This window comes from Macaca nemestrina, chromosome 17 (genome assembly GCF_043159975.1).
Source record: "Macaca nemestrina isolate mMacNem1 chromosome 17, mMacNem.hap1, whole genome shotgun sequence".
In the NCBI taxonomy this organism is placed as follows: Eukaryota; Metazoa; Chordata; class Mammalia; order Primates; family Cercopithecidae; genus Macaca; species Macaca nemestrina.
This window is the reverse complement of record NC_092141.1, coordinates 74,212,825-74,226,345: the sequence shown is the minus strand read 5'-3', so window position 1 is coordinate 74,226,345 and position 13,521 is coordinate 74,212,825. Positions and strand designations below refer to the sequence as shown.

General features: G+C 47.4%; 1 protein-coding gene across 7 annotated transcripts in view; it reads right to left on the bottom strand.

Annotated features, from left to right (window-relative positions):
* LOC105469368 (regulator of G protein signaling 9) overlaps window positions 1–13,521 on the bottom strand; it is a 107,736-nt gene that overhangs the window by 38,705 nt on the left and 55,510 nt on the right. For 6 of the 7 annotated variants that reach the window (XM_071083472.1, XM_071083471.1, XM_071083474.1 and 3 more), the window contains 2 exons: window positions 13,228–13,299; window positions 695–724 (listed from right to left, as the gene is read on the bottom strand). In XM_071083472.1, coding sequence (XP_070939573.1) covers window positions 695–724; window positions 13,228–13,299 — 102 coding nt within the window. The remainder of the gene's footprint in view (window positions 1–694; window positions 725–13,227; window positions 13,300–13,521) is intronic. The other variant, XM_071083469.1, reaches the window with a different exon arrangement.

Below are 13,521 nucleotides of genomic sequence, written 5' to 3'. Positions count from 1 at the left end.
CAGTGGGTCAGGCCCACGGTGGACAGATGACCACAGACTTCAAATCAGTGGCCTCCTTCAGCCATTATGTATTAGTCTGGGAAAAAGCATCAGCAGAAAAAAAAAAGTTGTAAGGAGCATTCAACTGAGACACGGGGACAAATACCTGACTTTTCCCTCACGTGCCTCTGGCTGACAGAAGCAGAGAGTGGTCCCCACCACAGGTGACATCCTTAAACTTCCTGATTCTGCAGCATTGGCCAAAGCAAGTTATCCCCTCCTCCACCACCTTCTTCCACGTTCAGATAGCTAACCGCACATCCCACCTCAATGCTCAATGCTTCCCAGGACTCTGTCTTGGGCCCCAGACATAAGATTTGCCAGAATAGGCAGTTTGTCACCTTGGGTACATTCTGGCCCTGTAATGATAGGCACAGGGGCCACGCTGGGGATGTAGTCTCTGCAGCCTGCAGCATTGGTTCCACAGTCCTCTCTGGCCACCCCTCAGCTCTGTGCCTTTGAGGGGTTTTTCAGACCCAGCCAGAGCTTACAAAAGATGCTTCATCACTCTGTGCCATCCATGAATTTGGAAATAATTGTTTGAACACAGCACATGGTTTTCATTTCATTACCAAGCGCAGAGGGTAAAGCAAAGTACATATAATCTGTCAGAAGATTTAAAACCATTCTTCCCTGGAAGTGGAAGACTAATTACCTCTTTTTTGACAGCAATGACTGTTTGTTTCTGTAAAACAAAGAGACAAAACCATTAAACAGATGTCATGAAATCATTACAGCTCAAACACCCATTTGAAAAATAAAAATCCTTCCCCATGAGAAAAATGCCCATTTTTTGTCTTTCTTAAAAGGTAGGATTTCCCTGTTTCTACTGCCTCCACTCTATTCTATGTAACCCCTGTGGAATAAATACCAACTAAGAGATTTGGCAAGCGAAGGAGCAGAATTTGGCACTGTAACTTTGCTTGCCTAAAGGCCAAGATGAATTAAGGACTAAGTTTGGGATTGGTGCCAATTTAGCATAGTGCCTACAGAATGATCTGTAGAGTGAGAGATAAAGATTCCCATCTGAGATATGGATTAAGAGAAAATGAGGAAGGCCAGGTGTGGTGGCTCAAGCCTGTAATCCCAGCACTTTGGGAGGCCGAGGAGGGAGGATCGCTTGAGCCCAGGAGTTTGAGACTAGCCCGAGCAACATGACAAAACCCCGTCTTTACTAAAAGTACAAAAAATTAGCCAGGCACGGTAGCATGCAACTGCAGTCTCAGCTACTTGGGAGGCTGAGGTGAAAGGGTCGCCTGATCCTGGGAGGTTGAGACTGCAGTGAGCCATGATCATGCCACTGCATTCTAGCCTGAGTAACAGTGCAAGATCTTGTCTCAAAAAAGAAAAAAAAGAGAGAGAGAGAGGAGATAGAAAAACTAGCACAGAGCTTGGGTGTTGGTTTCTTTTGTAACGGGGAGAGCTCTGAAGCAATGGTGAGATGCATTCCTCAAAGAGTCATAACAATTTGACCAACAATATAAGTTGAAAAATAAGGCCGGGCGCGGTGGCTCAAGCCTGTAATCCCAGCACTTTGGGAGGCTGAGACGGGCGGATCACGAGGTCAGGAGATCGAGACCATCCTGGCTAACACAGTGAAACCCCGTCTCTACTAAAAAAAATACAAAAAACTAGCCGGGCGAGGTGGCGGGCGCCTGTAGTCCCAGCTACTCCGGAGGCTGAGGCAGGAGAATGGCGTAAACCCGGGAGGCAGAGCTTGCAGTGAGCTGAGATCCGGCCACTGCACTCCAGCCTGGGTGACAGAGCGAGACTCCGTCTCAAAAAAAAAAAAAAAAAAGAAAAAGAAACCATTGTTACCCAAAATAAAGCACATAATGGAAAGGCTTGAGGCCAGCATGCACTGCGTGCACAGCTCCAAGAGGGGCTTCATGTTCAGGCTCTTAGAAGCTCCTGGAAGCCATTCAGATCTATCTCTGGCTAAAATACATAGATCTGCAGTTGCAGTGGGTTGTGCTTCGTCTGTGCTGCTTTTCTGCTCCACGGAACTCTTGGAGGTTGGGCAAGGTGGTGATCCCAGCCTCAGTTTTCCTGGGTTTGGTTGTGTCCAGGGGCTGGTTGGTACTGACTCTTACACTTCAAGAGGAGCCTCTTTTTTGTTGTTGTTTGTTTGTTTGTTGTTGTTGTTGAGACAAAGTCTCGCTCTGTTGCCAGGCTGGAGTGCAGTGGTATGATCTCAGCTCACTGCAACCTCCACCTTCCGGGTTCAAGTGATTCTCCTGCCTCAGCCTCCCAAGTAGCTGGGCCTACAGGCACGTACCACCACGCCCAGCTAATTTTTGTATTTTTAGTAGAGATGGGGTTTTACCATGTTGGCCAGGATCGTTTCAATCTCTTGACCTCGTGATCTGCCTGCCTTGGCCTCCCAAAGTGTTGGGATTACAGGCGTGAGCCACCTTGCCTGGCCTCACGCAGAGCCTCTTAATTCCTGCCTTGCTAATATCCATGCTGCTTAACACCCCCAAGTCTTCACTTGGAAAAGAGTTGTAAGTCTGAGGAGGCCACTACTTCCTTTGAGCCAGTCAGCAAAATAAACACTGGTTCATGAGCTCATTGAAAAGGAGTAAAGGAGAGTCCAATCTAGACTGTGATATACTCGTCTCTCCTTTCTAACTCAGGCTGGGTTTCATTTTGCTTCCCTGGATTGCTTTTCTATCATTGCTTTTCACAAGAAATCTTTTTTCCTGCATAAGGGATTAGGAAGAGTTATCTCAGAAAGGTAAGGCTCATGTAGTTCTTTATGTTTTAGGCTCTTATACATCCTGACTTGCTCCTTCATAGCACTGATCACCATTTGAATTTTATCCTTATTTGTGTGACTCTTTGTTCAATGTATGAACCAATATGAAGGCACCATTAAGGGCAGGGGGCCATGTCTATCTTCCCTAGCACAATGGCCAACGCAGAGTAGATGCTCTGTAAATATGTAATAAATGATGACTTCATTGTGCTTGGGGGCCTAGAATAATGGGGACATTTTCTAAGCTTAATAGCATTTTTTTCCACTAAAAAATGGAAAGCACTCCCCAAATGATCCAAATGCATTGGCAACCATACTTATTTGATCCCATTCTCCTCCAACATAAGGCACTGTTTTAGAAGATGCACATTTCAGGTAGAAAAGGACCGTGGGGCCAGAGTGGACTTACATTTAAATCTAATACTGTATAATTACTTCCTTCTGTTGGAGCCTTGCTGGAGTGGGTTATTCAGAATAGCATCTACTGGTCTATGCCCTCTGCTCAAAGGGGGAGCTGTACTTTTACATAATGATAACTGCCTAGCAACTACTGTGAAGCAATTTACACTTCTTTGAGCCTTTACAAAGCTTAAGGTAAGGAGATTTTATTATACTCATTTTTAGCTGAGGAAACAAAGCTCCTGAGAGGTAGTAAGTAACCTTCTCAACACCTCCTGGTCAGTAATTGGATGGGCCAGGATTCATATCCAGCTCCTCCCTTTGCAAACCTGAAGAGTGATTGTTGAGAAACACAAACTAGCTGATCCTGTTCACTTTCTCCTCCTAGCCTGCTCTCTTCCCATTCCTTCCTTGCCCTGAAGCTGAGAGTGCTACAGGATGGAATGACTCTGTCCAGTGACTTAATTTAAAATGTAAACATGGCCGGGTACAGTGGTTCAGGCCTGTAACCCCAGCACTTTGGGAAGCTGAGGCAGGCAGATCACCTAAGGTCAGCCTGGCCAACATGGTGAGCTCCCCCATCTCTACTGAAAATACAAAAATTAACCGGGCATGGTGGTGCACACTTGTAATCCTAGTTACTTGGCAGTGGGCGGGGTGGGGGGGGTGGGGAGCGTGGTGGTGGAGGCGGGAATGACGCAGGAGAATTGCTTGAACCCAGGAGGTGGAGGCTGCAGTGAGCCGAGATCATGCTACTGCACTCCAGCCTGGGTGATAGAGCGAAACTCCATCTCATAATAAATAAATAAATAAAATGTAAAGCAAAAGTGAATTAGAGCCCTAACACAAGACAAACACAAGTACCAGAAACACTCTGTCCTTAACACTCATGATGGTGAAGACCAGAATCATGCTAGGCCCATACTCAGCAGCCAGTGTCTTAAGCACCTCCAAGGAGTCCAGACCCCAGCATCGAGCTGTCTGCCTGTCGGCCACTGTTCTGCAGCCAGAACCTGGGGGCACAGGGCTCCTGAGTGGACGCACCCTGGCTGCCTGGTGTTCTCTGGGCCCTGCAGGGAGCCGTATTTGCAGGACTTTCTGCCATGCTCATTTCCATTCTGCCTCTAGGGGGTCTTCCTTTGGCCTAATATACTTGCTTCTAGGGCCATTACCTCAGTCTTCAGGGGTTTACAATTTGTATACTCCTGTTCGCTTCATTTGATTTTATTCTCTCCCTAGGGCTCTGCCTCTGCGCTGTAGTTTGCTATTTTGTTTTCTGATTCCCAGAATTACCAGTTACCTTCTGGGAATGGAACTGCAGCCTGCTCTCCATTAATAGGATTTGGTTGAAGGTGAGACTTTCCCACCTCTACCTTGGATTGTCCACATGAATTTTAGCTTGTATTTCTAGCTTTAAAAATAGCTGTCCAGGTTGCGTACGTTGAAGGACAGTGGCTGCGGAATGTGTGGCTTTGGCTAGATTGAAATCATGGCAGGTCCAGAAAATGACGCCCAATCCCAGGCACTAAAATACATTTCAACTTTTAGATGCTCACCAGTAGAATGAGTTGTGTACTGGCCACATATGGAGGCATTGTTTTGATGACCTTTCACTCCAAGTCAAGATCTAAAAAAACTCCAGCTGTGAAAGCAACATAATGGATTCTAAACTGTCTGTGCCTCCTCCATTAAGTACTCATGCCTGGAGAAGCTCATGTCAACTTGTCATGTGATAATTCAATTTGTACAATAAATTATGAACCTGGAAATATTAGCCGTCCATGGGATCTGCTTCCTCTAGGTTGACATACAGGGATGTCTGCTCTTCTAGGAGTGCGTGCAGGGAGGGAAAATAGTCCTGAACTTCTCTAAAAGGTGAAGAGACAATTTGATTTGGAGGGAGTGGTGGAGAAGAGATTCAGGAAAGAGTATGGATGGTGATACATGCCTGTGGTCCCAGCAACTGCTGGAGGCTGAGGCCAGAGGATTGCTTGAGCCCAGGAGTTTGAGGCGGCAGTGAGCTAGGATGGCACCACTGCACTGGAGCATGGGTGACTGAACAAAACCTTGTCTCAAAAAAGAAAGAAAGAGAGAGAGAGAGAGAGACAGATAGAAGGAAGGGAGAAAGGGAGGAAGGGAGGAAGGGAAGAAGAGAAGAAGGGAGGAAGGGAGGAAGGGAGGAAGGGAGGAAGGGAGGAAGGAAGGAAGGAAGGAAGGAAGGAAGGAAGGAAGGAAGGAAGGAAGGAAGGAAGGAAGGAAGGAAGGAAGGAAGGAAGGAAGGAAGGAGAGAGAAAGAAAGAAAGAGAGAGAAAGAAAGAAGGAAGGAAAGGAAGGAAGGAAAGAAAGAAAGAAAGAGAGAAAGAAAGAAAGAAAAAGAAAGAAAGAGAAAGAAGGAAAAGAAAAGAAAGGAAAGAGAGAGAGAGGAGGGAGGGAATGAAGGAGGGAAGGAAAGAGAGAAAAAGGAAGGAAGGAAGGAAAGAAGGAAGGAAGGAAAGAAATAGAAGTATATGGGCTTTGGGGGTCAGACAAAGGTTAAAATCCTAGTCCTACCACTTCCTGGCTATGACCTTGGATGAGTTGCTCAGCATCTCAGAGCCTCTAATTTCTCATTTGTAAAAGGAGAATAGAAAAAAAGAGGGACTAAATGAGATAATAGACATAAGGTGCCTGGCACATAACAGAGACCCACACACAGAGCCTACTCATTAGGGCTACTACACCACCACTGAGCACGTGCACGCCACAATTTTAGCCCTCATCGTAAGATACAACGCAGGATTCACAGGCAATATTTGGGACCTACTTATGTGAAAAAGATATTCATTACTTATCTGAAATTCAAACATAACTGGGAATCCTGTATTTTTATTTGCTAAGTCTTGCAAAACTACTATCAATATTATTATATCTTAGCCGAAGGCAATAAGAAACATTATGTTAAAGTGAAGTTGTTACAAAAAAAAAGAGTACACACAATTCTAAGCAACTCAAAGAAAACCACCTCATGATAAAATAAGAAATAAGGGGTTTTTTTCCAGCCTGGCATTTACACACAACTTCCCTCCTTTCTCAGCTGCCAGCCCTCCTGGAGCCAAGCCACTTCTTTATGCCTCATCTCAGCGACACACTTTGCTACAGGAGGAAGATTCCACCTAAGGAATCTCTGGATTCTTAGCATTCTAACAACTTCTTATTTTTCCCTTGCAGAGTTGCCCAAATAGGGACACATCTAGACTTGTTGTTTACATAGCTTTGGGCCGGCTGACAGGTGAACCCGGGATGGAGGCTGCAGACAATTATCACAGGGCAGGAGGGGTCAGGCCACCGGCAGGAGTGCAGGAGAGAAATAAGGAAGGACCTTGGGAATAGGTAGCTGGGCAGGTAACTGCAGAGAAACACAGGTGCGGGGCCGAGAAAGCCACGGAGCCAAAGGCGAGATGGGGAGAACCGTGAGGAATCAGGCAGCACTGGCATTGAGAGCAGAGAGAGGATCTAAAGTCAGAAACCGGGAGATCCAGAAACACAAGGCGTTAAGGCAAAGCAGGCAAGAAAAGAGATGGGGCTGGGCGCAGTGGTTCATACCTGTTGTAATCCCAGCACTATGGGAGGCCAAGGCAGGTGGATCACTTGAGCCCAGGAGTTCAAGACCAGCCTGGGCAACATGGTAAAACCCCATCTCTACTAAAAATACAAAAATTAGCCAGTCTTATAATCTAGTCTCAAAATAAATAAATAAAGGCCAGGCATGGTGGCTCACGTCTGTAATCCTAGCACTCTGAGAGGCCAAGGCAGGCGAATCACCCAAGGCCAGGATTTTGAGACCAGCTTGGCCAAAAAGGCAAAACCTTGTCTCTACTAAAAATATAAAAATTAGCCGTGCATGGTGGCACACGTTTGTAATCCCAGCTACTCAGTAGGCTAAGGCACAAAAATCATTTCAGGAGGTGGAGGTTGTGGTGATCCGAAATTGTGCCTCTACACTCCAGCCTGGGCAACAGAGTAAGACTGTCTCAAAATAGATAGGTAGGTAGGTAGGTAGGTAGGTAGGTAGGTAGGTAGGTAGATAGGTAGATAGGTAGGTAGATAGATAGATAGATAGATAGATAGATAGATAGATAGATAGATAGATAGATAGATAGATAGATTTTTTAAAAAATTAAGGGGGTGCAGCTGTCTAAGGAGTCTTGGATTCAAGATTGTGATCATGCGAAGTAAATAGCCATCCAGCCAGGTACAACCTCATCCGGTAGAGGTAGAACTGCTTACAATTTACAAGGCTCAATGCAAAACAAAAATGCAGGTTTACTGTTCAGAAAAAAAAAGCGTAAAGAATTCTGAGATGGTAACAGAACATTAAACCAAACAAGGGTTCTTCTGAGGGTGGGGTCTTGGGCGGCTGTACAAGCCCCCTGCCCATGAAGCCGGCCCTAGGTGCAGGACGTAGGCCTTGCCGGATGGAGAGGGGAGCAGTGGTGGTATCAGGGAGGTGCATGAGCTACAGAATTGGAAACACGTAACTGAATCCTGGCTGGGTCACCTTGGGCAAAAGGCTGTGTCTCTCTACTTTGTTTTCTCCACGTGAAAAAGGAAACTGACATTACCTCTGTTAATGGATTTCAGGAAATCCAGAAAAACTTCTAAAAGCCACAATAAAGACATTAGAAAACGTCAGGCAGGATGTGGAGTGGGCTCTGGCGGCCATCAGCTGAGGTTCAGATCCTGGCTTCACAACTTCTCAGCTGTGCATCCTTGGGGGAGCCAGCCTCTCTCTCGGCCTGCTTTCTCAAATGTGAAACAGAGGCCAACGTGGCCATCTACCTCATAACGCAGTAGTGAGTCTTAGCTGAGCCGTGACAAGGGGTGACGCACTCAGCTCCATGCCTGGCACGCAGGGAGCTGTCAGAAAACATTAGCCCCTTCCCTTCCCTCAGCCAGCCATGGTCACACAGAAGCCACAAGAAGAAAGCAGTTTGTCCCCTATTGGTGGGAGCATATGGTGTGGGGAGGGGGTGTTGCTCACTGAGGGCTGCAGGCTGAGCACCTCTGCAGAGCACAGTAGTTTATACTGCCCAGCCGTATTTCTGCCTTTTACCGAAAGATCTGTATACTCGCCAGTGTAGACTGAGGTTCTGAGCAGCTGCTTATTGGAGTAAGCAGAGAGATTGAAAGTGGCATGTAACCCCTCCTTCCACCTCCAACCAGAGGAGAAGCATGAGAAGGTGAAGAGGTAGAAGAGGAAACTGGCTAGGTACAGCACCCTAACATGGAGTCTGAGGTCTACAAGTTCCACAAATTCTCTCTCACAGCATGACAACATTTAGAATAATACCAGCTGTGTGTGGAGAGTCTCTATGTGTTGATTAGCATTCTGGACACTACACATAAGTGATCCCACTTAATCCTCTGAGGAAGGAACTAGCATGCTTCCCCTATTAGAGATGAGGAAACTGAAACTGTGCCTCAAGAAAGAGCTCACCCAAGATCACGTGGACCGGAAGTGGCAGAGTTGGGGCTCAGGCCTATGTCAAGGGTCTCTTCAGCACCCGGCACTGCCCTCATCCCTAAATGATAGCAGTGACCGTGCCATGAGCAGCCCCTGCCCCCATCACCTCCTGGGGGAAGGAGTTGGAGGCTCCATATGCCTCAAGGTATTGGAGCTGAAAGAGGACTCACTTCTAGAGTGTGGTCCCGGCCCCTGGCCAGTCCCTCCCAGCGGCCATCAGCCAGCGGGAGTGAGCCACACAGGGCCCGAGACACCTGCCAACCTAATGAGCTTCCTCCTTATGGTTGACGGTTACTTCCCTCTATTTGGGGAAAACAGATACATCTTCTCAAGAATTTACTCATTCTCGAAATGCAAATCAAAACCACAATGAGATACCATCTCACACCACTCAGAATGGCTATTATTAAGAAGTCAAAAAATAACAGATGCTGGCAAGGAGAAAAGGGAAGCTTATATGCTGCTGGTGGGAATGAAATTAGTTCAGCCATTGTAGAAAACAGTGTGATGATTTCTCAAAGAACTTAAAACAGAATTACCATTTGACCCAGCAATCCCATTACTAGGTATACACCCAAAGGAATATAATTCATTCCATCATAAAGACACATGCATGCCTATGTTCACTGCAGCACTATTCACAATAGCAAAGACATGGAACCAACCTAAATGCCCATCATTGGTAGACTGGATAAAGAAAATGTGGTACATATACACTGTGGAATACCATGCAGCCATAAAAAAAAAAAATGAGATCTTGTTCTTTGTAGCAACATGGATGGAGCTAGAAACCATTATCCTAAGCAACCTAACGCAGGAACAGCAAACCAAATACCACATGGTCTCACTTACAAGTGGGAGCTAAACATTGAGTACACAAGGACACAAAGAAGGGAACAACAGACATCCAGGCTGGGTGGAGGGTGGGAGGAGGGAGAGGATGGAAAAACTACCTATGAGTACTATGCTTCTTGCCTGAGTGACAAAATAATCTGTACACCAAACCCCTGTGACATGCAATTTACCTGAAATGTAACCCCCGAACCTAAAATAAAAGTTTAAAAAGAAGGATTGATGGCTGGGCGCAGTGGCTCACGCCTGTAATCCCAGCACTTTGGGAGGCCAAGGTGGGTGGATCACCTGAGGTCAGGAGTTCGAGACCAGCCTGGCCAACATGGAGAAACCCTGTCTCTACTAAAAATATGAAAAAATGAGCTGGGCGTGGTGGAACACACCTGTAATCACAGCTACTCTGGAGGCTGAGGCAAGGAATTACTTAAACCCAGAAGGCGGAGGCTGCAGTGAGCCGAGATCGCGCCACTGCAATCCTGCCTGGGTGACAGAGTGGGACTCCGTCTCAAAAAAAAAAGAATAGAAAAGAGGCTGGGTGCGGTGGCTCAAGCCTGCAATCCCAACATTTTGGGAGGCCAAAGCGGGTGGATCACGAGGTCAGGAGATTGAGACCATCCTGGCTAACACAGTGAAACCCCGTCTCTACTAAAAATACAAAACAATTAGCCAGGCGTGGTGGTGGGTGCCTGTAGTCCCAGCTACTTGGGAGGCTGAAGCAGGAGAATGGCGTGAACCCGGGAGGCAGAGCTTACAGTGAGCAGAGACTGCGCCACTGCACTCCTGGCTGGGCGACAAGGCAAAACTCTGTCTCAAAAAAAAAAAAAAAATAGAAAATTTAAAAAGGAAGAAGGATTGATTCCTTTTCAAAATGACCTCTCTTCAAACCAGCTCAGGCACCGTGAGTTCTCTGAAGTGAGACAAAAATCCAAAGCCTCTGCACTCCCAGGTCTTCATGGAGATGCTTCGTGCTCCTGGCGACCCTCTCCTCTCAGGGCAGATTAACCCAGGAACACAGGGGACTCGCAGACAGTGGGAAATGCTGCAGACAGATAAACCACAGCATGCTGGGGCTGGCTGAGGGGAGGGCTGGAAGGGGCTCTGCATGCATGAGAATTGCAGTTCTTTATTCTTCTTAATACTTTATTCCACAGCAGCCAGAGTGCACGGGAAAAAGATAGCTGGGAAGAGAGAGAGAGAAAGACAGAGAAGATAATGGTAAGCAACAGCGGAGACATGGCCGGTATCACACCCCACCATGGCAAAGGCACCCTCTGTCGCACACCCAGCCTGCCCACTGGGCTCTGGGCTGAGAGTGTTGCCAGTATCCACATCCGCAAGAAATGGGCTCTGAGGGCCAAGGGGCACAAAGATGCCTCCCCAGTAAAGACAGTAATCTGGTCACCCTCCTCGGAAGTCACATCCAGGATGGAGCAGCTCAGCTCCTTAGCTTCCCTCTCACACGGATGAAGTTAAGGTCCTGCCTAACACCCCCAACACACACACACACACACACACACACACACACAGCAGAGCAGTATCCTGGCTTGGGTCACGGAGGGGTGCCCCTTGGTTCCCACCCCCTATGTCAGAATGAGTGATGTGCTTTCTGCCTCCACCCTCTCTCTCCTCCCCAGGAAAGAGGTTTCCAGAGCTGCTAGTTAGCCATAAAAAAAAAAAAAAAAAAAAAGCAAACCTTCCACCCAGGTTCAGTCTTTTACTCGAGGATTCTGTTTCCATGGCAACCAAGCCTACAAGGCCTCAGCAGTGATCTGTTATCTGACAAGGGGAACACAGGAAAGGCTGCCCCGGGAACAGCGGAGTTAAGGCTGACTGCGCCCCGTGTGTATCAAAGGAAGGGTCTCTCCGGCTTGTGGACAAGAGACCTAATGATTCCCCCGGTGACACTCTCCAGGGAGCAAAAGCAAACACTGTCCCAGAGCTGCCTTGCCAACATTTCTGGCTCCTTTTTCTTTCCCCTCCACTTCCACCCTCCTCCTTCCCCTGCACACCCCTACAGGCCCCCACTCATGCCTTAAGGCTCTGCAGAGCCCTATAGATACACCCTAGGCTAAAGAGATGACGACCCTTGCTACCTAAAGACAATGTTTGACAGAAAGCAATGAAACCATCTAAGACCTGTTTAAATGGATCTAGGCCGGTTCATTGGAATCAGTGGTTCTCAGCCAGAGCAATGTTGACTCCCTCCCCAGGGTACACTGGGCAATGTCTGGAGACGTTTTTGACTGTTAGGACTGGGGCTTAGGTGGGCAGGGAGAGGAATGGAGGTACTGACATCTCATGGGCAGAGGCCAGGGATGCTGCTAAACATTCTAAAATGCACAGGACAACTTCACCAAAGAATTATCTATCTGAGCCAGGCACAGTGGCTCACACCTGTAATCTCAGTGCTTTGGGAGGCCAAGGCAAGAGGATTGCTTGAGCCCAGGAGTTCAAGACCAGGCTGGGCAACATTAAAAGGCACTGTCTCTACAGATAATTTTAAAAATTAGCCAAGCATGGTGACATGTGCCCATGGTCCTAGCTACTTGGGCGGCTGAGGCAGGAGGATCGCCTGAGCCCAGGAGGTCAAGGGTGCAGTGAGCTGTGAGCGTGCCACAGAACTGCAGCCTGGGCAACAGAGTGAGACCCTGTCTCAAATGATAAATTAATTAAATAAATAAATAGAAAAAAAAAAAGAATTATCTGGCCCAAAATGTCAATAGGGCCATGGGTTCAACAGCTTATGAACTGTATTTCTCTTTTTTTTTTTTTTTGAGACAGAGTCTCGCTCTGTCCCCCAGGCTGGAGTACAGTGGCACAGTCTTGGCTCACTGCGAGCTCCGCCTCCCGGGGTCACACCATTCTCCTGCCTCAGCCTCCCGAGTAGCTGGGACTACAGGCGCCCGCCACCACGCCCGGCTAATTTTTTGTATTGTTAGTAGAGACGGGGTTTCACCATGTTAGCCAGGCTGGTCTTGATCTCCTGACCTCGTGATCCGCCCGCCTCGGCCTCCCAAAGTGCTGGGATTACAGGCGTGAGCCACCGTGCCCGGCCTATGAACTGTATTTCTATAAATAAATAAATACTCATAGGACATTGGTTATCCATCATGAAAGATGGCCTATTTGAGGAAAGGGTATTTTTTTTTTTAATGAAACCTGCTTGGAGAATCTTTACAAAGATCCCCCTCCACTGGGATGTGAAAGCAAGTGTTAGATTCCAGGTCCTGTCACGGATTAAGGTTAAATCCAAAGCTGATTCAAGAGTTTTGAGGCTGGGGTCTACACTCTCCTCAGGATCAAGGAACTGGCTGAAAGTGTGTACAGAACGTCTGTCTGTGCATCTTTGAGTGGAATGAGCTCATAACTTTCGTCAGATTTTCAAGGGGGGAAGTGACTCAGAAAAGTTTGAAAACCAGCCATCTAGATCCCATTAGCTCTTCCCTGCACTGTACAGCCTCTGTCTCTCTTCAATCATAATTTCTCCTTACCCAGCACCCTGCCATGGTCCCACTTCTCCTCCAGCCCTGAGTCCACAGAGCCCACAGTCCTCCTCTCTTTGGCAGTCTCAAAGGGGCGATATCGTTGCCCTAACAGACATGAATAGACGTGTGGACACCTTCCCAGCCCCAGAATCCAACCTAGGCCCTACCCAAAATATGCGGCAGAGACATACCTGGTTTACCTTGACTTCATTCGGATTGGTTACTCGGTCCAGGCCATAGTCCAGCACATTGTCCATTCCAGGCTAAATGGAATAAAAACAACATAAGGATCATTACAGGGAGTCTCTGGTTTCTGGTTAACTGTGGGTCTCAGTTAATCTGCCAATTGTGAGATCCAGCTGAGAAGAACTTGTGGCCTAGCCCACAGGAAGTTCTGAGTGGGTATAAACCCTCCAGGTGAGCTGTTGAGCTTCATGAGGGCTGTTCTGTCTCCCAATGTCCCCAGCACCTAACATAGTGAGACG